At 53.3% G+C, this 27496-nt stretch overlaps 2 protein-coding genes across 2 annotated transcripts; both read left to right on the top strand.

Moving 5' to 3' along the window:
• Positions 1 to 576: 576 nt before the first annotated feature.
• Positions 577 to 9067, top strand: LOC125626076 (phospholipase A2 inhibitor and Ly6/PLAUR domain-containing protein-like). Its single transcript, XM_048828766.2, has 6 exons — positions 577 to 594; positions 2147 to 2273; positions 2899 to 3021; positions 4984 to 5142; positions 6716 to 6856; positions 7899 to 9067. The coding sequence occupies exons 1-6, from the start codon at positions 577 to 579 to the stop codon at positions 8183 to 8185; spliced, it is 855 nt and encodes a 284-aa protein (XP_048684723.2). The 3' UTR covers positions 8186 to 9067.
• Positions 9068 to 14841: 5774 nt separating this feature from the next.
• On the top strand, positions 14842 to 27202 carry LOC125625594 (phospholipase A2 inhibitor and Ly6/PLAUR domain-containing protein-like). Its single transcript, XM_048827865.2, has 6 exons — positions 14842 to 15381; positions 17462 to 17588; positions 19888 to 20010; positions 22001 to 22165; positions 24685 to 24825; positions 25883 to 27202. The coding sequence occupies exons 2-6, from the start codon at positions 17534 to 17536 to the stop codon at positions 26068 to 26070; spliced, it is 672 nt and encodes a 223-aa protein (XP_048683822.1). The 5' UTR covers positions 14842 to 15381; positions 17462 to 17533; the 3' UTR covers positions 26071 to 27202.
• Positions 27203 to 27496: the final 294 nt, after the last annotated feature.

Below are 27496 nucleotides of genomic sequence, written 5' to 3'. Positions count from 1 at the left end.
TGAAAAACGCAGGTTCAGGGCGAGTGAGACATTTTGCAAATTTGTGTCAATTTCGCCACATTGCTGCAGCTGAAAAAAAATCCGAGAAAAAACACCTTGAAAAAATGGAAATGTTTTGTCTGGACATTTCCCGAATTAGACGTTCTGGATTTTTTCCAACTCAAAATGTCTTTTCATTTCAGAATTGATGGCAGCATTTCTATTTCATCCAATTTTAAAATCTTTCTAAATGCTTGAAAATGAACCAAAATCATTTTTCGTTCGGCTTTGCAGTTGGACGAGAATTTTGGGCCAACCCAAAACGATTTCCCACCCGATCTTTTGGAACTGCCAGTGAAGCACAGAATTGGTTATTTGTGTGACTCCGTTGCCTGGTGCTCCTCTGCCCAAATTTCGGCTGGAATTCCCTTTTTCGCCTCATTTTGGTCTTGACTCTCTCCTCTCCCCTCAGGCAGAGCTCGCTGTGTCAGCCGGTAGAAGGCCCCGTTCGGCTCCGAGCCCAGCCCCGTGGGCCTCCCAGCACCAGGATGGTTTCCTTCCTCCTCTGCCTTCTCCCTGCTCTCCTAGCTACGACGAATGCACAAACTACCCCACGTGAGTCACCTGCTTCTGTGGCCGTCTAACCCCTCCTGGGCTTGGACCCTTTATACTCCCCGGACCCCCAGTCAGGGGAACATCCAGCATGTGCAGGGAGGGGGGATTAGCTCTGTGTGGGGTACAGGGCCCTGTCTACACTATGGCTGCTGTCATGGCTTAGCCACAGAGCTGTGGCTGGGCCAGCAGAGCACCGTAGTGAAGATGCCTCGTGTCCAAAAGGACGGGGTTTTCCATCCCTCTAGGAACTCCCCTCTCTGAACGACGGTAGCCGAGTTGAGGGAAGCATTCACCCATCGACCTCCATCTCTCCCAGGGGTTAGACTGGTCACACTGCAGTGCTCAGGGTGTGAATTCCCCAAGGGCCGCAGCCATAGCAACCCATCTGTTGGGCGTGGACCTGAGGGACACCGTGACTGGACACTGCCCTGAATTCTTATTCCCACGAAGGCCCCTCTGCACTGCTTTGGCAGCATAAAGGGGAATTAATACAGGAGTAAATTACACAATAGGGGACTGAGTGTAACCTGGAATCAGGCCTACAATGTCCGGTAGCAGAGGGCTCTCCAACCGAGCAAACAGAGGCAGAATGAGATCCAATGGTGGGAGTTGAATTTAGATCAGTCCAAGGTGGAATTAATCCTGGCACCAGTTTCTCAAGGAGGGGTGGGGGTGGGGGTGGGGATTCTCCATCTCTTGGTCTCTGTACATTGGGATTGGACGTCCTTCTGGAAGATTGGCTCTAGCTCGACCATCAGATATGGGCTGCATGGAGGAAGGGCTGGGTGAGGTTTTCTGGCTTCAGCTAGGCAGGAGCTCAGACTAGATCAGCATCAGAGACTGAAACTCTTAGACTCTCTAAAAGAAAAGCTGTGAAGATGTTGCACTTACATAGCTTTTGTGCAGAGCGCTGTACATAAGGACTGAAGGGCAGAGATTCTCCACTTACAGGTCCCCAAGAGGTCTGTGCGCTGTGGTTAATATGACTTGTATCAATGGTAATTTGGGGAACAAGAGACAATGAACGTCCCTTTGTGCTGTTTAACACAGGTTTTTGCCTGGAAATTTCCATCCTTGCCATCCCCCGCATACTGTAAATGGCTGGGCTGATCCAGAGGGATGTGGGCAAAGTTGACTTTAACTTAAGCCTAGGGCCTGTAACCGGCTGTAAAACTGGGGGCCAGCGCAACACAGACCCTTCCCAAAGGGGAGCAATCCCCGCGAAGCTAAAGGCCAAGACAGCTGGCTTCTGCACCCCAAATCTTTCTGTCAGACCCCTCTGCTGGCCAGCAGGCAGCCCAGACAACCTGGCCGCACTCACCTCAATGGCATTTCCCTATTTCTGTGCAATGAAGTAACTTTTGAATGCTGCGTTCCATCAACTCCTAAATTGCAGAGGATGTTATAGACATCACTGGGCAGAACCCTATTGGTTTTTTTTGGGGGTGGGGACGGAATCATAAAACTGGAAGAGGGAAATCGGGGACACACAGAGCTGTTGGAGTCTGGCCAGCCCAGCCAGACCTTCAACCCCCTCTGTAACTGTGTGTAGATCAAAGAACCGGTTGATGGGGCCATTGACACCTTCCAGCCCATCAACACCCCCAGCCCAGCTCTGCCCAATGTCATCATGGAGCTTAACATGTTACACCCTGAGCGGCTGATCTCCCAGGCAGAAGGTCGGACGATGAGGCGGGGGAGGGGGAGGAGGAGGGTACACAGAACCCCTGGCATGGGGGGAGAATGGGGGACCCAGGTATGGGGGATGGGAATGGGGGGCACACAGAACCCCTGGCATGGGGAGAGAATAGGAGACCTTGGTACGGGGCAGGGGAATGGAGGGTACACAGAGCCCCTGGCATTATGTAGGGGGTGGGGGTCTGAGCCTGGCAAACCTGCTATAGAAGGAGATGGGAGGGGAACTCGAGTTTGTGAGGGCAATGGGGGGCTGCAAGGAGCCCTGGGTGGTGCAATGGATTCAGGCAACGCACGCTGAGAAGTGAGCGACTCTCCGGTACTGTGAATACCTTTAAAACAGGAATGAGATCTTGGGTGGGCGGAGCTGAATTTGTGGGCGGAGCTTGGGAAGAGCACCATCCCCTTCACCCGTCCCTTGCTGACCCCCTGCGTACCACTGGCCCAGGGCGGTTCAAACTGAGCAATTGCCGAGTGTCCCAGAGGAAACTGGGTCCGTTAACCCCTCGGTTGTTTGGAGCAGAGGGGGAAGACTTGGGGCTAAGGGACGTGTCAGAGTGAGACTGTTACGTCACAGTAAAAAGGAAACACGTGTTCTTCTTTCTCCAGCACAAACAGTGACATGCCAAGCGTGCTCCGGCTCAGCAGACTCCTGCCAGCCTCCAGCAGGGATCTGCACAGTAGACACGGCTAAAGGTGGCTGCTTTACGGTGGCAGAAGATATTAAACTGGGTAGGTGACATTGCCGTCAGTCCAGGCACATCCTACCCCACAGTCTGACACATCCTCATCGCTACGGCCAACCCCAGCACAATCCACCCACAAAGCACATTCACCCGGCACAGAACACTCAGTCTGAGCTCGACGCTTGATTTGTTCAGGCAACATTATAGGGTTGCGACTGGCAGACTGGGCGGTCTGAAATCCTGCCCCTTGGAGCCAGTTGCAGATCTGCCATTGACTTCAGTGGGGCCAGGATCTCACCCCTTGGGCTTTAGTTATGGATTTTTATTCACTACGTTTTCAGCTCCACAATGGACGGCTGCGCTGCAGCAAGCGAAGCTGCTTTGGGTGGAAATGCACGTTCTGAATTATGTTAAAAAAGGGAAATTGGCAGTGAGACCCCTTGTACACTACCGGGCTCCCAGAATCCTGTCTGAACCTCTTAGTCAGCTGCTCAGGGCTGGAGCCCGGCCTTACAAGATTTTTCTCCTTGCTTGGGATGCAAATTCAAGATAGTTTCTGCCTGTTTGACTTCAAGAGATTCCAAACCTTCTCCATTTTCAACTCCCTGGGATCAGGACAGTAGATTTCACTAGTTCCCTTCTCAATGTTTGCCCTTTTGAAATTGAAAACCTTAGTTACAGACCTGGTTTTGTTCATCCTTCCTTTGAATTAAAGAGATTTAATGTTTCCTTTCATTTACCCTGTAAGAAGGATGCATAGCACAAATCAGCTTTAATGTGATCTAGCTATCTATCCCCCCCCCCCCCCACCCTTCTGACCACAGTCAGGAAATTTTCCCAGTGCAGTCACAAATGGGTTTATTAAAACTTCCACCCACTCAGGGTATGGCTTCACTGCATTTAATGTGGGCCGTGACCCGGGGTTTAGCTCTAACCCCCGCCACCGTCCCTATTAACCACACACAGACCCTTTCACCTGAGTGGATATGAGCTGTGAGCTCAGGCTGGCGGTGCAGTTCAAGGTGTAGCTTAGACCCGGGTTCCACTTTAACTTTGCAGTGGGGACACAGCTGTACACTAGCTTATTTCACACAGTTGCCAATAGTCCTCCAATGCCTTCCCATAATTCCTTGGGGGCCATGTTTTCCTGTCCTCCTGCCTACTCACTTCTGCTGCAGCGAAATCACCTTCCGGTTTATCGACCCCTTGGGGACGTTTTAAACTCCACTTTCCCTGCAGCCGGCTTCGTCTCTACCTGGCTCTCAAGCAGAGTCGCCGTCGCAGAGACTCACGGCAGAGAACTGCACAGCTCAGGGCAGTGCTAACAACCATGGGACATGCCTGCAAAAGGCCTAACGTTGTCCCGGGGTTAGTGCAGCCCCGGCCTGGCGGTGTCCGGGTGGATCGAAGCCCCGGGAGGCTTAGCAGTGCAGATGCTGAGACCAGGGCGTGGCTAACTCGGGTTCACAGGTGGCCCCAAGAGCAGAGGTGGGAGAAGAGCATCCCATCTGGCTTTACAAATTGTCACTGAGGAAGAATCACCACGGCCCTTGGGAGATTGTCCCAGTGGTTAATCACCCTCCCTGTGAGACAGTCGCCTTATTTCCAGTCTGAGCCTGTTCGGCTCCAACTCCCAGCCACTGGATGGCGTCCGACCTTCCACCGCCCAACTGAGGAGCCCGTTAGTAAATGTTTGTTCCCCGGGTGGGTTCTGGCAGACGGGGATCACGTCACCCCCAAATCTGCTCTGTGTTCAGCTACATGGATGGAGCTCCTGGCATCTCTCGCTCTAATGCAGGTTTTCTAGCCCTTTAATCATCCTCATGGCTCTTCTCTGACCCCTCCCCAAGTGTGCAAACTCTTGCTGGAATGGTGGGTGCCAGAACTGGGCACGGGCTCCCAGCAACTTCACCCCAGGGCCAAACTCGGAGGTAAAATAACCTCCCTGCTCCGCCTCGAGGTTCCCCTGCCAGCCTCTCAGTTCTGTTCTTTGTTTTTTTAATTACAGTAGGCGAGACAAAGTCCACAAACCTTTCCAAAGGCTGCGTACGTGACTTCAGTGCTTTCATAAAAGGCCCCGTCACTGTCACTCTTGGGAATGGCAAGTATGTGCGGGTCAACATCACACAGTGCAACACAGACAAGTGTAACTCGGCTGTCCTGGCAGGTACGTAGGGATCTGGTTTTACGGTGCCGTTTCATGGCTTGTTGGAAGGGCACTAGCTCAAAGCACATGAACGAAGGGTTCACGCGCGTCAGCAGGCTGCACGTGGACAGCTGGGCCGTGGCAGGCTGGTGCAGGGTCGATTCAGAGCCCAGTGGAGCTTAGTCACCTCCCCCGCTTGCTACAGTCGAATGGTTCATGTGGACAAGCCCCGGCACGATTGTCTTTGTTACCATTTCTCCCCTTTATTGCCCTAAAGTCCACTCACTCGAATGTCATTTCTGTCGCCATTGAAATGGCTGTAGCTGGCGGGTCTCCAGACCAGGGGGTGGAACAGTCGGGGCCCATGTGAAATCAGACGGGCGAGGGCTGCAGGCGAGAGAGGGGGCAGCAGCCGGGATGGGCTCAAATCGAAACCTCCCTGAGCCTATCAGCCTCCACTTCAAACTCGCTGCGGGCTTTGCCCCCCACTTACTGTGGGAAGCTGCTCCAAGACGTCCCTCTTCTGATGGCTGGAAACTGAGTTCAGAGACTTGGGGCTGTTCATCGCTGGCCAGTTTATCCCCGTTGGTCCTTGTGAAAAAAATTCAAACCAGCCCGTTTGGCCATTTCCCCAAACAATTGGATTTCCCGTCGCTTTCAGCTTTTGAATGAGTGAGTGATCACAGCTGGGACATCGCCGGCGTCACAGAGATGTCGGGGGAGAACACACACGGCTGGGATATCGGCCCTGCGGGGCACAGCTTGCTCCGGGCGGGCAGGGACAAAGGGAGAAGGGGTTGCCTGGTATAGCAAATATGTCGGCACCTGCTCGGAGGCTGGGTTGGGAATAGGAGATGGACTTGTTGAAAGTCTCCGGGTCGGGATAAAAGGGGTAACAAGCAGTGGGGGGACGCCATGGGAGGGTCGGCGACAGACCAGCTAACCAGGAAGAAGAGGTGGGTGAGGCTTTTCTTAAACAACAAAATCCTGCAAAGCCCAGGCCGTGGTGGGGACGGGGGCTTTCAATCACCCAGAGATTGGTTGGGAAAATAACACAGCCGGGCTCAGATCATCCAGCAAGTTCTTGGAGTGCATTGGAGACAACTTTCTATTCCAATCCCCACTGCCTTGCCATGGATTCAGTGCCCCTCCCCCATACGCCTCTCCCCCATTCCCCTACCCCCCACCATCCTCCTTTCTGTCTTGGAGATCAGTCATTCCGGGTGTTACACCCCTGGGATGCTGGGCAGAACGGAGATGGGGGTGTCAGTGGGGCCATCGACCAGTTGTTTGATCTGAGACAGTTGCGGAGGGGGCTGGGCTAATCAGCTGGTGGGGGGAGGGAGGGGGGGCATGTTCTGATTTCTCCCAAAGACAGCAAGGTTCTGGCCCTCGGGGCCTAGAAAGTGCCTGGAAATGCTGGAATTGATCGGCTGCAGGCTTCCGAGGTTGCTGTGTGACAGACGGACGGAGCAATGCTGTCGGGCTGGGGATAGGGGCCTTTACACACTTGGGCAATGCAGGGGAGTGGGCGCACAATGTGGGGTAAATGAACTTCAACCCACCCTGTAACCGTGTGTCTCTCCGTTCTCAGTGCCCAAGGAGAACACCACCAAGAATGGGCTGCAGTGCCCAACCTGCTTTGCTCTGAATACCAATCCCTGCGACAGCCAAGACACCCCTTGTACAGGGGATGAGAACTATTGCATCAGTTTCGCTGGGAACCTAGTGAAAGGTAAATGCTGCCAGCTGGCCGCAGTGCGGGAGCGAGCCCGGGAACCTCACGCCTCGGGAACTCCCCAAAGGGCTGCTGAAACCTAGGGCCAGTCTACACTAGAAGGGCGACCGCGGTGCCATGGTACCGCATCCGGTGAAGACGCTCTGTGCTGACGGGCGAGAACTCTCCGGTCGGCATAATAAAACCACCTCCGCGAGCAGCAGTGGGGATGGCAGCGGGAAGTGGGCACCGGCACTTAGGGTGGCGTAACTTACACCGCTGAAGGAGGTGGCTTATTCACACCCTGGAGTGACGTAACTTGTACCTGCCCAAGCTGTAGTGTAGACAGGACCCTAGAGTCTCCCAGACCCTCGGGCTGTGCTGAAGCTTTGGGAAGGTGGGGGCGGCCAAGAGGGGTTTTGGCCAGAGGGAAGGAGAGAGGAATTGGGAATTTTTTCCTTCCAGACCAGCTCCCCCGCCTCAGTGATGCTGCCCGGCTCCTGGAGTTATGACAACGCGTCTCTTGTTGTTATGTCAATGTTATGTCAATGATGCAGAGCTGGGGAGAGAACCCAGGAGTCCTGGCTCCCAGCCCCCACTGCTCTAACCCCTAGACCCCACTCCCTGTATGTTTAAGGTGGAGCTAAGCCATTGCTCTGTGTGGAAGCTCCTGTTCTCAGTGTGTGTCCAGGACTCCCAGCGCTTTGGGGTGTTTATAAAATAACTGAACCGAGCGGTCGGGGCTGCCAGGGACGCTGAGAGCCGGGCGTGTTCCTCGGGGGGCCGCGCGCTGGGGAAGGAGCCGCCCCCGGGCCATCAGCTGGGATCCAAACTCCAGCTTCAGTCTCTTGTGGAGCTGCAGAAAGGGGCGCGGGGGAGGCAAGAGGGGACCAGACGCCCGGCCTGCCGTGGCCGGTTACAGCGAGAGCAGGGAGAGCACCGGGAGGGTGGGACCGGGGGGCAGAGGCGGGAACCGCTGGATGGTGGAGACAGAGGTTCTGGGGGCAGAGAAGGAACCAGAGCTGCCCCCGCCTCATAACAGTCTGGTTTCCTTCCTCAGGTTCACCTCTAGAGATATCAACATTTGTTGCAAAAGGCTGCGCTACTGAGTCTGTGAAGGGCATTAAATCCGGAGACAGCCTGGTTTCTGCAGTCTACGGGTTCGCGTTCACAGAGGCGACCTCCAAACCTGCAGAAAAAACACCCACCCCCCAAGAAACAACCCCTGCCACCACCAAAACAACCCCTGCCACCACCGATGGAGCCAGCCCGGCTCTGGGGAAATTCTCCTTTGCCCTTTACCTGCCTGGCCTGACTGGGCTGCTGCTGGTGAAGCTGCTCTCCTGACCCCCAGCCCTGCACGGGCCATGCAGCCCCTGATTCCTGCACATTGGCGCCCGATATATGAGTCGAATGTTAATTCTATTGATTACTTTCGAAGTCCCAGCGATCACTGGGAGGTCTGACAGGTTCTGGTCCCTAGAGCCGTCCCAGCGTTCTTAACATTGCCGTTCAGCTGGGAACCCCGATGGGGCCGGTCGCAGCCCTCGCACTGGAGGAACCTTCTGTTTCTAATTGTTGATCAACACCCTGTAGCAGAATCACACAAGCTTCAGCCCAGCCCGGGGACAGCGTTACCACAGAATGTCCGTCTGCCCATCCCCGCACACCGCCCCTTGTGGAACAACCGGAATCGTTAGCCATTGTCTTCCTCCTCACCATCACCTTCCTCCAATGTCCTCAATGTCCCCCAAACGCTACATCCCGCTTGCCCCCTGCCCACAGCCTGGGGGACCATTTTTAACGCCACTGTGCCTAATGCCTATTCCTTAGGGGGTTCTCCCCTCCTCCTTATCTGTCTCTCCTCACCCTGCTGATGTCAGGGTCCCTTCTCCTGTAGGTTAGGATATTACTGATTTCAACTTATTATCACACATGTCAATTCCTTGCCATGGCCAGCCTGTGGTCAGACATCTGCAGATGTTCCCATCCAACAGTATCCCAAAGCTGGCGTTAGCTCACGTCCCTGTGGCTGGCTGGTGTCGTTATGGACAAACCTCCCCTGTTCCCAATCCCCCCAAATTTAGGGACGACCATTGGGCCATTTATCTGTGCCAAAGTTCATAGGCCCCAAGCCTTACGTTATGTTCCGGTTACCCATTGCTGAGCCACAAAATAATTTGCTTGTCTTTCTGTGTGTGTGTGAATATATCTAATCTGTATTAAAAATCTACATTCCAAGAACCCCGTGGAGTCACAGTTGAGCAGTCAGAAGTTAGGAAATGCCAGGTTGTCAGTGCAAGCGTAATCCAATCCCCCGGCGCGTTTGCATTCTGCTACAACCTGCGATTACACGATCACATACTGTATTTTTCCACCGCAGCCCTGCTTCCTTCAATATGTCTTTTTCTTCTTGCTTGGGGGTGGCGGGTTGTGTGTGTGTGGATGGAAATGAGCCACATCCTTTAGAAAGAGGTGTCTTCATTTAAGAATGGAGAATCCACTCTGTCCCTATCTCCTGGGAGCCAGGACTCCTGGGTTCCATCCCCAGCTCGGAGAGTGGAGGGGGGTCTAGTGGTCAGAGCGCGGGGTGGGGAGGCGCTGGGAGTCCGGACTCCTGGGTTCAACTAAGCAGCTGTTTGTCCTGATGTTAATCGTTGACCAAGCAGGGGAGTGATGCCGCACAGTGCTGGGGTGAGGGGCACCCCACGCAACTTTGGGGTGGGCACGGCAGATGCCTGGGGCTGTTCTGGGCCAAAGTGGGCAAAATCCAAATGTTTAGCAGGGAGGGGAATTAACCATCCAACAGTTCCCTAGGGCAGGGGTGGGAGCTCCGACCCTGGCCCTCGTTAGCTCGAGATCTCATGGCAAGAATTTGTGGCGCATCTCCAGGTCCCCGGGGCCATGTGCCTCGCCGAGAAAAGCTTCCGGTTGGAAACTTCACCCAGTTTATTGTCCACCTGCAAATCCCCGCCTTGGCACCAGACCCGCAGAACGCCTGACGATTGCCAGGCAACCAGTGCCCCGAGCCCCCTGCCCACCCCGCTGGGCCAGACTGGCTCCTCAGTTCCTAATGTCGGGGGCCATGGGTAGGGTGACCAGAGAACAAGAGTGAAAAATCGGGACACTTCTTTTGCGGGGAGGAGGAGGATAGATGTGTATATTTGACAAAGCCCCTAATATCGGACCGTCTGGTCACCCGCATTGTTGGCCCCTCCCTGAAATGTGAGGGGGGGAGGGGTTGGTGGGCCCTCTCCCAGGACCCAAAGAAAGGGGAAGGGCCGAAGAGGGGTCATTATCCTGAGACTGACAGGCCCCAGGGCCAATGCGGAGAGGCCAGCCTTCCCGGTCAGCCTGATTGACAGGGCAGCAGGCCAATGCGGGAGTCAGGAGCCCAGGGCCCGTCCTCCGTGTGAGCTGGGGCTGGCTGAGGCAGGCTTTTATAGCAATAAAATGAAACCCGACGGGATCTTGTAAAAGGGGATAAGGCAAAATGCCGCGTTCAGTGTGAATACAGAAAGAGACCCAGTAAACACGTAATCACGTAGCCCAGGTACTCACACAAAATACCACAAGTGGCAAAGCAAGTAAACAGTCATATTTACTCCATCCCATTCACTCCCACATGTCAGGGGGCTTATTCCTTCACCCGCTCACTTCCCTGGTCCTTCTCGCACCAACAGGAAGCAACCATACCCAAAGTCCAAAGGTGCAAACAATTCGATGTTTTTTGGGGTGAACTTCCAGCAAGCATGATTCCCGTTTCCTTCCTTAGTGTCCCCCTTCCCGGCTCTGACACCACAGAGCCTTTCACCTGTGTCCCTGTTCCCGTCCCCCCCGCTTAGCAAAACATGATTCCGACTCCCCCACCCCCATTCCCTGTTCCCATCCCCCCCACACACACCCACCCCCCGCTTCCTGATTGACTGCAGACTATATCGTAAAACCTGAGTTCTGCTTAGCTCGACCTGAACCAATCATTTTCCTGAAATTTCACTAACCAATCCTAACATATAGTAACATGATTATGTAACCAATTATATCCCACCACCTTAATTAGTTCACACCCAGCAAAATTAATTATACCGCAGACAGGAACAATCAAGATCCAGACCGAGATGATACAGACCAACAATGGGGAAATGGGGACTACGGTGACAGAACAACACAGAAGTGAGGATTTCACATCCCAGCTCTTGAGAAGTGACTTCTTGCCAGGCAGGATGCTCTCAAACTAAGTTTCCTTTTACACTTTCTAGGCACTTCCCTTTCTCTGGAGGCGATCGGCACTATCAGGACAGGATTGTATCCTAACAGCCCCATGGCACCTTCTTCCAGTGTGACTAGTTTGGGATGTGAGGAGGTGCCCGGTCGCTTCCCAGCTTGGGGCTGCCCCTGCTGCTTGGCCAGCGGCCTTAGCCTAAGCACAGGGCCTCAGACTGTCACAGTAAGAGAAGGCCCTTACACCGGCAGCCAGCGATTTTGATTCTTTCTTTTATACCTCTAGAACTAGCGAAGTGATAAGAATACACCTAAATTCTTAAGAGTCTAGGCCTTTACAGACAGGCCTGAATATCTATATCCTAACACCACACACATACTCATAAAAGTTCTGCAAAGTTGTTATAGTTACCAGCCTAGAGGTTGCTCACTCCTAGTTACTGGCCAGGTAACCTGGGCTTGAGCTTGGAGCGGAGTCTTTGTCAGACGCTCATCCGATGCTCCTGGAGGGTGGTTGTAGAACTAGACTCAAAGTCCTTTGTCTTTAGGGTCTGTTTTTAATCGGAGTTTTATTCCCAGGCCAGTCCATGGAGGTGGCTTCATCATGCTGTTGCTGAATCAGTCAGCAGATGGCACATCGCTGACGGCTCTGTGCTGCCCGGTGTGATCTTGTTCTTTGGGTCTCCCATCCTTGCGGCTGTTGGGTGGGTTCCAGTCTGCCCTCCGGGGGTCATCCAGTTAGCTCCACTTAGCGCATTCTTCGGCCAATCGATACTGAAGTGGTAACTCTTAGGCTGGAACTCCTAACCGTTCATCTTCTATTTACACACAACATCCATTCACATGCATTCTCAAGCTTGATTTCGACACATATCTCTTCTGACTTTAACAACTCTTCGGGTGTAACAAAACTGCTTAACATAACAAACAAGATAAAGAACGGGAGAAGAGTGGGATTCTCTGTGTGCTGTTCCGAGGAACAGTTGTTTTTGCAAAGTCTTATCTCTTCTGACCCAGAATGTGCTGAGCAGTTTGGCTTTGCAAACCGCTCACAGAGAAAGGAAAAAGGAAAGGCCTTCTAATGAACATTACTTTGGGATCTTTAAACTATATCAAATTAAAAATCATACAGAAATCGTCTGGTATAGTAACAAGGGCAGGTCAGAGCTAAGGGGAGAGAATCAGCCCGAGGTGCTGCAACCCCCCTTACCTGCAGGCCCCAGTCCAGCAGGTGTCTCAGAGCACGCCGACCCCCCCACAATATGTCCGGAGGAGGAAGCCTCGTGTTATCCAGCAGCCTAGTGGTTAGAGCGCTCATCCTGGCTGTGGAAGAGGCTAGTGTGATGCTTTCCTCTACCTGGCCATCCCTTCCAGGGGCACAGCCTGACCCCCAGGCTATAGGTCCTTCCAGGCAGGGGTCTCTCTCAATCTCTCCTTTTCCAGCTCTTCCACTTGGGATAAAATATGTAAATAGTGGCAGATCCCCAGGCCCGACGGGACCCACTGGGGCCATCACGTCCAACCTCCTGTGTGACACGGGCCAGGGAACGCCCCTCACAGGATTCCGAGAGCAGGTCTCTCAGCAAAAGCACCCAGGCTTGCCGTGAAAACGGCCACTGACGGGGAACCCAGCAGGACCCTTCAGAAACTGTTCCATCAGGTAATTCCTCTCCCTGGTAGACATGTGCGCCTTATTTCCAGTCTGAGTTTGTCCAGCTCCAGCTTCCAGCCTTGGGATCCGTCAGACCTTCCTTTGCTGGATTGAGCAGCCCCTTAGTAAGTATTCGTTCCCCATGTAGGGACTGACAGGCTGGGATCAAGTCATCCCTGGACCTTCTCTGTGTTCAGCTCAGTGGATCGAGCTGCTGGAGCCTGTCACTATGAAGCAGGTTTTCTAATTCTTTCGTCATTCTTGTAGCTCTTCTGCAATCAGCCAACCTCCCCCTTGACCTGTGGGCCCCAGAACTGGACACTGGATCCCAGCAGTGTCGCCCCAGGGCCAAAGCCAGAGGGAAAATCCCCTCCCTGCTCCTATGTGAGATTCCCCCTGTTTATTGGGCCACAGCAAACAAGCACACAAGAGAGAGAAGGACTGGACCTGGGAGGTGGGAGACTCAGGCTCTTACTCCAAGGAATGTTTCAATTACACACTGTGAGACAACATCAGTAGGAGGCTGAAATAAGCTCTCCGGGCAAAAGGGGTTTTCTGGCTGGTATAACTGCCCCTATGGGCTTTAGGCAGCACAGCGATGTCCCAGGAGATCACGCGCCCTGACCTGCATAGCTGTGCCAGCAAAAGTTTCTGGTGTAGACCCGGCCCTACTCGTGTGTGTTCAATGACAGCCGAGATTCCAGAGAACAAGGCTGCAAATTTGATGAGGTGATGCTACCAGACCACCACCTCCTAGCTGAATCTGAGCCATGACTTCATATGTGTTTGTAAATAATCCCCAGCTTTTCCATTACACTCTTCATCAGCCAGTCTCCAACCACTCTCTCTCTCAACTCCTGGAGATCCTGACACCTGGATTCCATCTGGAAGCCCCCTACCCATCTCGACAACCTGAGGGAGCAAAGCTGGCCTGTAATGCAACCAAGGCTGAAACGCTCTTCTCCTCTCAGTTCTTCTATAACTAAATTCCCCCAGCCGGGTGCAAGGTTGTGCTCTTGGGATCCAGTTTGACGCAACGCCCTGGTATGGGGCAGATAAGAAAATCTGTCACCAAATGAGTATTAACACATGCCCCTGCTGGGCGCCTCCAAGAGCCAATACTTCCCCTCTCGCAAGCACAGAGTCTGAGTGTAGCAAAAAGCCTTTTAATACCAGAGAGAAACAATGTGGCATTATGTTGGGGAAACACCACCGACAGGATTCATAACACAACCCGTGAGCAAAACCCCACCCTAAACAAATTGGGCCGTGTCCCTTTCCCTTTGGTTCTTGAGTCCAGCAACCCAAAAGTCCCCAAAGTCCAACAACCCCAAAGTCCAGCAACCCAAAAGTCTCAGTCTCTGTCCTTGGTGAGCCCAGAGTTCAAAAGTTCACCTGCAGAGTTTTAACACCCCAGCCTGTGTGGAAATGGAAGGGGGGGGAGTAAAGGGGCACCTTACATGCTCCAACAGCACCACTTTTCTGTGGGTCTCTGCTGCAGCCTTCACCACCAGCCGCTCCTCTCCAGTAGCCGTCCAGCAAGCCACTCCACCAAGTAGCCATCCTGCAGGTCGCTCACCAATACATCTTCAGGCCCCTACTATTTAACACACCACTCAGTGATTTCAACTCAGGGGGGTACCCAAGAATCCTTCCTTCCTTCCTTCCTTCCTTCCTTCCTTCCTTCCTTCCTTCCTTCCTTCCTTCCTTCCTTCCTTCCTTCCTTCCTTCCTTCCTTCCTTCCTTCCTTCCTTCCTTCCTTCCTTCCTTCCTTCCTTCCTTCCCCCTCCATCCACTGAGTTTTGGAACCCATGTCCCTTGACTAGCGAGTGCTCCTTAGTTGATGGCGAGTCCCTCCATCATAACAAAAGGCCAAGGACAGTTCTGCTGTCCTTGGGTCACATAATCAGGAGAATAACAGTTTACTCCTGGCCCCAGAGAAACTGGGGCTCCTACAGCAGCCAAAGTGACCATCTAGGCAGGGTGGGTGTACGTATGCACATGAGATCAGCCGCTGAAGTTCTTTTCCACAACCCACCATGCCTCGCCACCAGATGTCAGGGTGGAGCTCATCCTAACTCTGCTTACGCTCCATTTAATGAGAAGGAATTTAACAACCTGTTCTGGGAGTGGAAGGAGAGCTGTCCTCATGGAGCCAACTCCATGGCCGTCCTTAGCTTCATTCTGACAATCTCACCCCACTCCCGTTTGGTGTCAATTGGCCGTTGCTTCAAAGGAATCAGTGGAGCCAGATCCCAGCTGCTGTGAATTTTCCGGTTCCTCTATCATTTACAGCACCTCTGGATCTGGATAAACACCTCTGATATGCAAATGGTTATATTTGTGACTACCCTTGTGACGAAGCTGAGTACCACCTCTTATCTCTGTTACACAAACCAGCAGACTGTATGGGACAAGTTCAATAAAACAACAGCTGCTGGATTGAGAAAGGGTCAGTCTGAATTGTATTTAAAGAGGGAGTGCCCAGGTATAGGGGTCGTGCAATTTATTACATTTCAGTAAATCATTCACGGTTACTCCCAGTTTGTAGATTAATCTGGTTGCGTTTTTGGACTATATAGAGAGGAAAGGGGCCATGCTAGACAGGTTAGTGCATCTCTTTAATACTACAGAGAACTTGGAGGTGAACGGAACCATTGTGCGGCTGAAGGTAAGAGTTTTTAAGGTGTGTTAAATTATTGCTTGTAATCATTGATGATCTGCTGAAAGAGTGTAAAGGATGGAGATATATTTCAAATGCAAGCTCCAGGGATAAAGCGGGTCAAGTTTTGCAAAGGAAAAGAAGCCCCACTCATGGAATTGTGTGTGAATGAAATAGAGACCTTTTAAAGGCAAAAATGGCAGCGAGGGGGCCAGCATCTGCTGACGCTCCCCGGGAGTCAGGCTTTGGACTCCGTTCAGATGCTTTGAACGTCCCAGGTTTAGGGAGCAGAGAAGAGCCAGTTGACGTACTTGATTTGGACTGTCAAAAAGACTTCAGCACAGTCCCTCGCCATGGGGCAGAAAAAGAAAAGGAGGACTTGTGGCACCTTAGAGACTAACCAATTTATTTGAGCATAAGCTTTCCTGAGCTACAGCTCACTTCATGGGATGCATCCTTTTCTTTCTGTGAATACAGACTAACACGGCAGTCACTCTGAAACCTGTCATAGGGCAGTAAGTAATCAAAGCCGTCCTGGGGTGGGAGGCAAAGGACTGTCATGGAGCAGAAACAGGACAACAGCCGGAAAACAGACTTTGCAGCATTGTTGTAGCCATTCAGGTCCCGGGATATTAGAGAGACAAAGTGGGGGAGGGAAAAGCTTTTATTGGACCAGCTTCTGCTGGGGAGAGACACGAGCTGTCTAGCTCCGCTGACCGCAGCAGAGCTCGGTGTCGCTCGGAAGCTCGTCTCTTCCCCCCACCTGGTGTCTCAAGAAAACAGAGCCGGAATTCAAGGGAATTTTGTGTGATGGCAAAAGCTTAAAAGTGGAGTCCTCCAGGCTCTGCGCTAGACCCAGCGTTCACGGTACTCAGATGATCTGATGGAGGGTGAGCGAGGAGGTGGTGAAATCTGCAGAGAAGGCAACAAATGGAGGCTAGTCGGGAACTTGAGGGAGATCGAACGGAGCTGGGTCAACGGGCAACGCGATGGCAGATGAAGTTGAGTTTTGGTCAATGCAAAGTAACGCACATGGGCAGGGCGGGGGTCTGAAGCCTCCGAGACCTGACAGGTTCTAACTGAACCGGGCTGATCCAGGGAAGGGACCGGAGCGTCCCCGTAGGAGGATCAATGGACACCTCAGCTCGCTGCAGAAGAGGAAAGCGAAGAAGCCGTTGGGCCACCCAAGGGGGTGGAGATAATGTGGAAACACTGTAGGGCCCCTCTGCAGATCGGCAGGATGCTCTGACCCTGGCGCCCCAAGGCCGTGATGGTCGCCCCATGTCAGAAGGGACGGTGCAGACATGGAGCAAATACGGAGGAGGGAGTGAAAACTGGGCCTGATCCCCAGCTGGGGTCAATCGGCCGTAGCTCCATTGGAGTCAATGGGGCAGATCCCAGCCGGTTTACAGCAGTGTAACTGTTGAAGTCAATGGACCCGTAGGCTTGCTGGGGCCCTGGCCGTCTGGCAATAAGCACACAGGCTGCGGCTGACTTGCTGTTTAACTGTCTCCTTCCACATTGAAGCGATTTGGTGTAACAGGACGTGAGGCAGGGGCAGGTCGTGTCCCTGTGACTGTCACTGGCTACATCTGACATCTGCACTTTGCTGGTCACCACAATTGCGTCCGGAGCCACGACTATGACGAGGATTGTCCCGCGGAGCGCCCTTCTCCGGTGTCCCGGAGCCCCCGCTCTGCTACGGCGAGGCGTGTCTGGGCCATGGGGGAGCTGGGAGAAATTTTCCAACCAAAACTTTTCTCCACTGAAGAATGCAGCTTTGGGGCGACTGAAACGTTTCACGAATTTGTGTTGATTTCTCTGCATTTCTTCAGCTGGAAAAAATTCTAGAAAAACAAATTCTGAAAAAAGAAAACATTTTGTCTGGCTTTCTAGTTAGATGAGAATTTTGGGCCCACCAAAAAAGATCCTCCCACCCCCCCGATCTTTGAGAACTGCCAGTGAACCAAAAAATTGGTTATTTGTGCAGCTCTGTTCCCTGGTGCTTCCCCCCCTTAATCTCAGCTCTAATTCCCTTTCCCTTTCCATCCTCATTTCGGTCTTGACTCTCTCCTCCTCCCCCCGGCAGAGCTCGCTGTGTCAGCCGAGAGAAGGCCCTGTTCAGCTCTGAGCCCAGCCCCGTGGGCCTGCCAGGACCAGGATGGTTTCCTTCCTCCTCTGCCTTCTCCCTGCTCTCCTAGCTACGAGTGCACAAGGTGAGTCACCCGCTGCTGTGGCCATTGAAACCCGCCCGGACTTGGACACTTTACCCCCCATGGATCCTCAGTCAGGAGAACATCCAGCCTATGCAGGGAGGGGGGATTAGCTCTGTGTGGGGTACAGGGCCCTGTCTACACTATGGCTGCTGTCATGGTTAGCCACAGAGCTGTGGCTGGGCCAGCAGAGCCCTGTAGTGAAGATGCCTCGTGTCCCAAAGGACGGGGTTTTCCATCCCTCTAGGAACTCCCCTCCCCGAGCGACGGTAGCTGAGTTGTGGGAAGCATTCACCCATCGAACTCCATCTCTCCCAGGGGTTAGACTGGTCACACTGCAGTGCTCAGGGTGTGAATTCCCCAAGGGCCGCAGCCATAGCAACCCATCTGTTGGGCGTGGACCTGAGGGACACCGTGACTGGACACTCCCCTGAATTCTTATTCCCACGAAGGCCCCTCTGCACTGCTTTGGCAGCATAAAGGGGAATTAACACAGGAGTAAATTACACAATAGGGGACTGAGTGTAACCTGGAATCAAGCCTACAATGTCCAGTAGCAGAGGGCTCTCCAACCGAGCAAACAGAGGCAGAATGAGATCCAATGGTGGGAGCTGAATTTAGATCAGTCCAAAGTGGAATTAATCCTGGCACCAGCTTCTCAAGTGGGGGTGGTGGTGGGGGTGGGGATTCTCCATCTCTTGGTCTCTGTACATTGGGATTGGACGTCCTTCTGGAAGATTGGCTCTAGCTCGACCATCAGATATGGGCTGCATGGAGGAAGGGCTGGGTGAGGTTTTCTGGCTTCAGCTAGGCAGGAGCTCAGACTAGATCAGCATCAGAGCCTGAAACTCTTAGACTCTCTAAAAGAAAAGCTGTGAAGATGTTGCACTTACATAGCTTTTGTGCAGAGCGCTGTACATAAGGACTGAAGGGCAGAGATTCTCCACTTATATGTCCCCAAGAGGTCCATGCGCTGTGGTTAATATGACTTGTATCAATGATAATTTGGGGAACAAGAGACAATGAACATCCCTTTGTGCTGTTTAACACAGTTTTTTGCCTGGCAATTTCCATCCTTGCCATCCCCCGCATACTGTAAATGGCTGGGCTGATCCAGAGGGATGTGGGCAAAGTTGACTTTAACTTAAGCCTAGGGCCTGTAACCGGCTGTAGTCCTGGAGCCAGCCCATCACAGAGCCTTCCCAAAGGGGAGCAATCCCTGCGAAGCTAAGGGCCAAGACAGCTGGCTTCTGCACCCCAAACCTTTCCGTCAGACCCCTCTGCTGGCCGGCAGGCAGCCCAGACAACCTGGCCGCACTCACCTCAATGGCATTTCCCTATTTCTGTGCAATGAAGTAACTTTTGAACGCTGCGTTCCATCAACTCCTAAATTGCAGGGGATGTTATAGACATCACTGGGCAGAACCCTATTGATTTTTGGGGGGTGGAGGACGGAATCAGAAAACCAGAAGAGGGTAATCGGGGACACACAGAGCTGTTGGAGTCTGGCCAGCCCAGCCAGACCTTCAACCCCCTCTGTAACTGTGTGTAGATCAAAGAACCGGTTGATGGGGCCATTGACACCTTCCAGCCCATCAACACCCCCCAGCCCAGCTTTGCCCAGTGTCCCCATGGAGCTTAACATGTTACACCCTGAGCGGCTGATCTCCCAGGCAGAAAGACGGATGGTGGGGGGAAGGGGAGGAGGAGGGCACACAGAACCCCTGGCATTGGGGGAGATTGGGGGCCCAGGTATGGGGGATGGGAATGGGGGGCACACAGAACCCCTAGCATGGGGAGAGAATAGGAGACCTTGGTACGGGGCAGGGGAATGGAGGGTACACAGAGCCCCTGGCATTATGTAGGGGGTGGGGGTCTGAGCCTGGCAAACCTGCTATAGAAGGAGATGGGAGGGGAACTCGAGTTTGTGAGGGCAATGGGGGGCTGCAAGGAGCCCTGGGTGGTGCAATGGATTCAGGCAACGCACGCTGAGAAGTGAGCGACTCTCCGGTACTGTGAATACCTTTAAAACAGGAATGAGATCTTGGGTGGGCGGAGCTGAATTTGTGGGCGGAGCTTGAGAAGAGCACCATCCCCTTCACCCGTCCCCGTGCTGACCCCCTGGGTACCACTGGCCCAGGGCGGCTGAAATTGTGCAATTGCCGGGTGTCCCAGAGGAAACTGGGTCCGTTAACCCCTCGGCTTGTTTGGAGCAGAGGGGGAAGACTTGGGGCTAAGGGACATGTCAGAGTGACACTGTTACGCCACAGTAAAAAGGAAACACGTGTTCTTCTTTCTCCAGCACAAACAGTGACATGCCAAGCGTGCTATGGCTCAGCAGACTCCTGCCAGCCTCCAGCAGGGACCTGCACAGTAGACACGGCTAAAGGCGGCTGCGTTATGGTGGTAGAAGAAAATACCCTGGGTAGGTGACATTGCCGTCAGTCCAGGCACATCCTACCCCACAGTCTGACACATCCTCATCGCTACGGCCAACCCCAGCACAATCCATCCACAAAGCACATTCACCCGGCACAGAACACTCAGTCTGAGCTCGACGCTTGATTTGTTCAGGCAACATTACAGGGTTGCGACTGGCAGACTGGGCGGTCTGAAATCCTGCCCCTTGGAGCCAGTTGCAGATCTGCCATTGACTTCAGTGGGGCCAGGATCTCACCCCTTGGGCTTTAGTTATGGATTTTTATTCACTACGTTTTCAGCTCCACAATGGACGGCTGCGCTGCAGCAAGCGAAGCTGCTTTGGGTGGAAATGCACGTTCTGAATTATGTTAAAAAAAGCAAATTGGCAGTGAGACCCCTTGTACACTACCGGGCTCCCAGAATCCTGTCTGAACCTCTTAGTCAGCTGCTCAGGGCTGGAGCCCGGCCTTACAAGATTTTTCTCCTTGCTTGGGATGCAAATTCAAGATAGTTTCTGCCTGTTTGACTTCAAGAGATTCCAAACCTTCTCCATTTTCAACTCCCTGGGATCAGGACAGTAGATTTCACTAGTTCCCTTCTCAATGTTTGCCCTTTTGAAATTGAAAATCTTAGTTACAGACCTGGTTTTGTTCATCCTTCCTTTGAATTAAAGAGATTTAATGTTTCCTTTCATTTACCCTGTAAGAAGGATGCATAGCACAAATCAGCTTTAATGTGATCTATCTATCTATCTATCTATCCCCACACACCCTATCTATCTATCCCCCCCACACACACACACCCTTCTGACCACAGTCAGGAAATTTTCCCAGCACAGTCACAGATGGGTTTATTAAAACTTCCACCCACTCAGGGTACGGCTTCACTGCATTTAATGTGGGCCGTGACCCGGGGTTTAGCTCTAACCCCCGCCACCGTCCCTACTAACCACACACAGACCCTTTCACCTGAGTGGATATGAGCTGTGAGCTCAGGCTGGCTGTGCAGTTCAAGGTGTAGCTTAGACTCGGGTTCCACTTTAACTTTGCAGTGGGGACACAGCTGTACACTAGCTTATTTCACACAGTTGCCAATAGTCCTCCAATGCCTTCCCATAATTCCTTGGGGGCCATGTTTTCCTGCCCTCCTGCCTACTCACTTCTGCTGCAGCGAAATCACCTTCCGGTTTATCGACCCCTTGGGGACGTTTTAAACTCCACTTTCCCTGCAGCCGGCTTCGTCTCTACCTGGCTCTCAAGCAGAGTCGCCGTCGCAGAGACTCACGGCAGAGAACTGCACAGCTCAGGGCAGTGCTAACAACCATGGGACATGCCTGCAAAAGGCCTAACGTTGTCCCGGGGTTAGTGCAGCCCCGGCCTGGCGGTGTCCGGGTGGATCGAAGCCCCGGGAGGCTTGGCAGTGCAGATGCTGAGACCAGCGCGTGGCTAACTCGGGTTCACAGATGGCCCCAAGAGCAGAGGTGGGAGAAGAGCATCCCATCTGGCTTTACAAATTGTCACTGAGGAAGAATCACCACGGCCCTTGGGAGATTGTCCCAGTGGTTAATCACCCTCCCTGTGAGACAGTCGCCTTATTTCCAGTCTGAGTCTGTCTGGCTCCAACTCCCAGCCACTGGATGGCGTCCGACCTTCCACCGCCCGACTGAGGAGCCCGTTAGTAAATGTTTGTTCCCCGGGTGGGTTCTGGCAGACGGGGATCACGTCACCCCCGAATCTGCTCTGTGTTGAGCTACCTGGGTGGAGCTCCTGGTGTCTCTCGCTCTAATGCAGGTTTTCTAGCCCTTTAATCATCCTCATGGCTCTTCTCTGACCCCTCCCCAAGTGTGCAAACTCTTTCTGGAATGGTGGGTGCCAGAACTGGGCACGGGCTCCCAGCAACGTCACCCCAGGGCCAAACTCGGAGGTAAAATAACCTCCCTGCTCCGCCTCGAGGTTCCCCTCCCAGCCTCTCAGTTCTGTTCTTTGGTTTTTTAGTAACAGCAGACGGGACAAAGTCCACAAGCGTCTCCAAAGGCTGTCTAGATGACTTCAGTGCTTTCATAAAAGGCCCCGTCACTGTCACTCTTGGGAATGGCAAGTATATCCGGGTCAACATCGCACAGTGCAGTACAGAGAACTGTAACTCGGCTGTACTGGCAGGTACGTAGGGATCTGTTTTTACGGTGCCGTTTCATGGCTTGTTGGAAGGGCACTAGCTCAAAGCACATGAACGAAGGGTTCACGCGTGTCAGCAGGCTGCACGTGGACAGCTGGGCCGTGGCAGGCTGGTGCAGGGTCGATTCAGAGCCCAGTGGAGCTTAGTCACCTCCCCCGCTTGCTACAGTCGAATGGTTCATGTGGACAAGCCCCGGCACGATTGTCTTTGTTACCATTTCTCCCCTTTATTGCCCTAAAGTCCACTCACTCGAATGTCATTTCTGTCGCCATTGAAATGGCTGTAGCTGGCGGGTCTCCAGACCAGGGGGTGGAACAGTCGGGGCCCATGTGAAATCAGACGGGCGAGGGCTGCAGGCGAGAGAGGGGGCAGCAGCCGGGATGGGCTCAAATCGAAACCTCCCTGAGCCTATCAGCCTCCACTTCAAACTCGCTGGGGGCTTTGCCCCCACTTACTGTGGGAAGCTGCTCCAAGATGTCCCTCTTCTGATGGCTGGAAACTGAGTTCAGAGACTCGGGGCTGTTCATTGCTGGCCAGTTTATCCCCGTTGGTCCTTGTGCAAAAAATTCAAACCCGCCCGTTTGGCCATTTCCCCAAACAACTGGATTTCCCGTCGCTTTCAGCTTTTGAATGAGGGGGAGTGATCACAGCTGGGACATCGCCGGCGTCACAGAGATGTCGGGGGAGAACACACACGGCTGGGATATCGGCCCCGAGGGGCACGGCTTGCTCCGGGCGGGCAGGGACAAAGGGAGAAGGGGTTGCCTGGTATAGCAAAGGTGTCGGCACCTGCTTGGAGGCTGGGATGCGAATAGGAGACGGACTTGTTGAAAGTCTCCGGGTCGGGATAAAAGGGGTAACAAGCAGTGGGGGGACGCCATGGGAGGGTCAGCGACCGACCAGCTAACCAGGAAGTAGAGGTGGGTGAGGCTTTTTTAAAACAGCGATGAGTTTGGTCACTGGGACCCCCTTGGTGCTGTCACCTGATGTGCTGAGACCCCCTGAGTCTGTTTTCCCTGCCAGCTTGGCAGCAGTCTGGCAGTACCCCCAGATCCCTGTCTTGCTGAGCCAGATACACTAGTCTGCTACAACACGGATCCAGGGTCCAGGCTTACTGGGTAGGTAGGTAGGTAGGTTACTAGGGAAAATAAACAAACACGCAAGCTAAGTTGAATACACTAAAGAAACTTGTTACATGTAATATCTTACCCGAACAGTTGTTCTAATAATGACTTTCACAGACTAGACTCACTCCCAGTCTGGGCTCTGCCCTTTCCCCATGTTCATTTTCACAGATGTCTTGGCTGGTAAGCAGGGGTGTGCTCACGACTGGCAGCCGCCTCTGTTGTTTGGCTTCCCGCCTTTATATAGGTTTTGCGAAAGGCAGGAATCCTTTGTGCTCAGTTTAAACTTCTCCTCTGCTCTTGTGGGGGAAAAAAAGCATCCCAGATGGATTCCAGCATCAGGAATCCAGAGACAGTCTCATGCTTTTGCAGGGCCCATCACAGGCTTACAGGAAAAACAAGTCCATTTACAGGTCATTGTTTGTTCACCAATGGGCCACCGAGTTCCTTAAGTACCCTCCAGGGCCCTCACTTATCAGGGCTACATTAATAACACAGGGTTATACTCCATGTTCGTAACCATCTACAAAGATGATACCTGCATGCAAATGAGAAAACCTGATTCAGTAGATTACAACTTTTCCAATGATCGATCACGTGAAGTATTTTGCATAAAGCATATTACAGTTATGTCATAGTCATAGTCATAAGCATATCTGCATAAAGCCTGTGGAATGCCCCTGGTTTGCCATGGGTTCAATGCCCCACTCCCAAACCCCTCCTTCCCCATTTCCCCCCCCCCCCCCCGTCCTCCTTCTCTCTGTCTGAGAGATCAGTCATTCCGGGTGTAACCGTGTACACTGGGCAAAGTGGAGATGGGGGCTTGGGGATGTCAGTGGGGCCATCAAACAGGTGTTTGATCTGAGACAGTTGCAGAGGTGGCCGCTCTGATCAGATGGCAGGAGGGTGTTTCCGATTTCTTCCAAAGACAGTAGTCTTCTGGCCCTGAGTTCCTAGAACAGTGGTTCTCAAACCTTTGTACTGGTGACCCCTTTCACACAGCAAGCCTCTGAGTGTGACCCCTCTTATAAATTAAAAACACTTTTTAATATATTTAACACCATTATAAATGCTGGATGCAAAGCGGGGTTTGGGTTTGAGGCTGACAGCTCACAACCCCCCATGTAATAACCTCGCAACCCCCTGAGGGGTCCCAACCCCCAGTTTGAGAACCCCTGGCCTAGAAAGTACCTGGAAATGCTGGAATTGATCGGCTGCCAGATTCAGAGGTTGCCGTGTGATAGACAGACGGAGCAATGCTGTCAGGCTGGGGTGGGGCCTTCGCATGCTTGACCAGTGCAGGTCGGCGGGCACGCCTTGCAATTTGAACGAGGTTTAACCCACCCTGTGACCATGTCTCTCTCTCTCTCGGTTCTCAGTGCCTGAGGAGAACACCGCCGGGAACGGGCTGCAGTGCCCAACCTGCTTTGATCTGAACTCTGATTCATGCGACAGCCAGATCACCCCTTGTACAGGGGATGAGAACTATTGCATCGATTTCGCTGGGGTTCGATACAAAGGTAAATGCTGCCAGCTGGCCGCAGTGCGGGAGCGAGCCCGGGAACCTCACGCCTCGGGAACTCCCCAAAGGGCTGCTGAAACCTAGGGCCAGTCTACACTAGAAGGGCGACCGCGGTGCCATGGTACCGCATCCGGTGAAGACGCTCTGTGCTGACGGGCGAGAACTCTCCGGTCGGCATAATAAAACCACCTCCGCGAGCAGCAGTGGGATGGCAGCGGGAAGTGGGCACCGGCACTTAGGGTGGCGTAACTTACACCGCTGAAGGAGGTGGCTTATTCACACCCTGGAGTGACGTAACTTGTACCTGCCCAAGCTGTAGTGTAGACAGACCCCTAGAGTCTCCCAACCCTCGGGCTGTGCTGAAGCTTTGGGAAGGTGGGGGCGGCCAAGAGGGGTTTTGGCCAGAGGGAAGGAGAGAGGAATTGGGAATTTTTTCCTTCCAGACCAGCTCCCCCGCCTCAGTGATGCTGCCCGGCTCCTGGAGTTATGACAACGCGTCTCTTGTTGTTATGTCAATGTTATGTCAATGATGCAGAGCTGGGGAGAGAACCCAGGAGTCCTGGCTCCCAGCCCCCACTGCTTTAACCACTAGACCCCACTCCCTGTATGTTTAAGGTGGAGCGAAGCCATTGCTCTGTGTGGAAGCTCCTGTTCTCCGTGTGTGTCCAGGACTCCCAGCGCTTTGGGGTGTTTATAAAATAACTGAACCGAGCGGTCGGGGCTGCCGGGGACGCTGAGAGCCGGGCGTGTTCCTCGGGGGGCCGCGCGCTGGGGAAGGAGCCGCCCCCGGTGATCAGCTGGGATCCAAACTCCAGCTTCAGTCTCTTGTGGAACTGCAGAAAGGGGCGCGGGGGAGGCAAGAGAGGACCAGACGCCCGGCCTGCCGTGGCCGGTTACAGCGAGAGCAGGGAGAGCACCGGGAGGGTGGGACCGGGGGGCAGAGGCGGGAACCGCTGGATGGTGGAGACAGAGGTTCTGGGGGCAGAGAAGGAACCAGAGCTGCCCCCGCCTCATTACAGGCTGGTTTCCTCCCTCGGGTCCATCTTCTTCTCCAGGTGCTCCTGCTTCGGATATATCAAGATTTTCTGGCAAAGGGTGTGCCACTCCCTCTATAAAAGACGTTACCCCTGGAGTCTCCCTGCCTTCGGCAGACTACGTGTACTTCTTCACAAAGGTGACCTCCACACCTGCGGAGACAGCAACCAACGATCTGGCTCTGGGGCAATTCCCCTCTGCCCTCTAACTGCCTGGCCTGACTGGGTGCTGCTGGGGAAGCTGCTCCCCTGAGCCCGGCCCTGCACGGGCCCCGCAGCACCCAATTCCTGCCCATTGGAGCCCAACCTATATATCGTTCGTTAATTCTATTGATTACTTACAAATTTGCAGGGATCACTGGGAGGTCCGACAGGTTCTGGTGCCTAGATCCGTCCCAGCGTTCTTAAAATTGCCGTTCAGCTGGGGACCCCGCTGGGGCCGGTCGCAGCCCTCGCACTGGAGGAACCCTCCTGTATTTCTAATCATTGATCAGCATCTGTAGCAGAGTCCCATACGCCTGGAGGACAGCGGTAAGACAGAATGCCCACCCACCCCGCCCCACACTCGCACCGCCCCTGGCAGAACAACCGGAAATGTTAGTCATCACCTTCCTCATCACCATCACCTTCCTCATCACCAGCTGGTGCCGTGGTCCAGGCACCCCCCAAACGCTACATCTCGCCCGCCTCCTGCCCACAGGCTGGGGTACGACTTTTATAATGTTACCCCGACGTCACTGTGCTTAATGCCTATTCCTTAGGGGGTTCTCCCCTCTTCCTGATCTGTCTCTCCTCACCCTGCCAATGTTGGGGTCCCATCTCCTATAGGTTAGTATGTTAGTGATCTCAGCTTCTTGTCAGACATGTCAATTCCTTGCCATGGCCGGCTTGTGGTCAGACATCTGCAGATGTTCCCATCCTACAGCATCCCAATGCCGGTGTTAGCTCACGTCCCTGAGGCTGGCTGGTGTCGTTATGGAGAAACCTCCCCCCTTAAAGACTCTATTCCCAGTCCCCCAGAACTTAGGGGTGATTGTTGGGCCATTTACCTGTGCCAGAGTTCGTAGGCCCCAAGCCTTATCCTAACAGCTGCACTCAGCGTCTTACAGGAGACAGGCCTGTGGGTTCCTTTGGCTACTGCCGAATGAAATGAATGCTAATGCTGGCTCGATGGGCTACAGAATAAAGGCCTGGATTTCCAGTTGCACTGACCCTTGGCCGCTGCGTAGTCAAGGATCTGCACGGTGTATGGGTGTGTGCATCTGTCCCAGTACCTCATGGCTAGCTGGAATCTCTCTATGGATTTGCAAATTCACTAAATAAATCAGAATCCTAAATAAAGCCCCCGGTGTGTGGTTACGTTCGGGTTGCTCGTTGCTGAGCCCGTCTGCAGGAGACTGGGGCACTGTCAGACGCAGTAGCCATATAAAACGAGGAGTCCTGTGGCACCTTAAAGATTAACAAATGTATTTGGGCATAAACATATAAGACTTTGCTTGGCTGTCTGTGTATATGTACACACCGGGCACCCCATATGATGTTCTTTGAACATAGAACGTAGGTTTTACTTTGCACCCAGGCTGAAGCCCAAGCTCTGGGACCCTGTGGGACCCTCCACTACAAGGTCCACACTGC

This window comes from Caretta caretta, chromosome 24, assembly GCF_965140235.1.
Source record: "Caretta caretta isolate rCarCar2 chromosome 24, rCarCar1.hap1, whole genome shotgun sequence".
Taxonomy (NCBI): Eukaryota; Metazoa; Chordata; order Testudines; family Cheloniidae; genus Caretta; species Caretta caretta.
The sequence above is the reverse complement of the archived record's forward strand: the minus strand, read 5'-3'. Positions and strand labels throughout refer to the sequence as shown.

Excerpts from the sequence above, each read along its gene's own strand:
- LOC125626076 (XM_048828766.2), top strand. Across the intron at positions 2,274-2,898 it reads GCTGATCTCCCAGGCAGAAG|CACAAACAGTGACATGCCAA; the intron begins GTCGGACGATGA and ends TTCTTTCTCCAG. Across the intron at positions 5,143-6,715 it reads TAACTCGGCTGTCCTGGCAG|TGCCCAAGGAGAACACCACC; the intron begins GTACGTAGGGAT and ends CTCCGTTCTCAG.
- LOC125625594 (XM_048827865.2), top strand. The coding sequence starts at position 17,534 with ATGGTTTCCTTCCTCCTCTGCCTTCTCCCTGCTCTCCTAGCTACGAGT. Across the intron at positions 20,011-22,000 it reads GGTAGAAGAAAATACCCTGG|TAACAGCAGACGGGACAAAG; the intron begins GTAGGTGACATT and ends TTGGTTTTTTAG. Across the intron at positions 22,166-24,684 it reads TAACTCGGCTGTACTGGCAG|TGCCTGAGGAGAACACCGCC; the intron begins GTACGTAGGGAT and ends CTCGGTTCTCAG.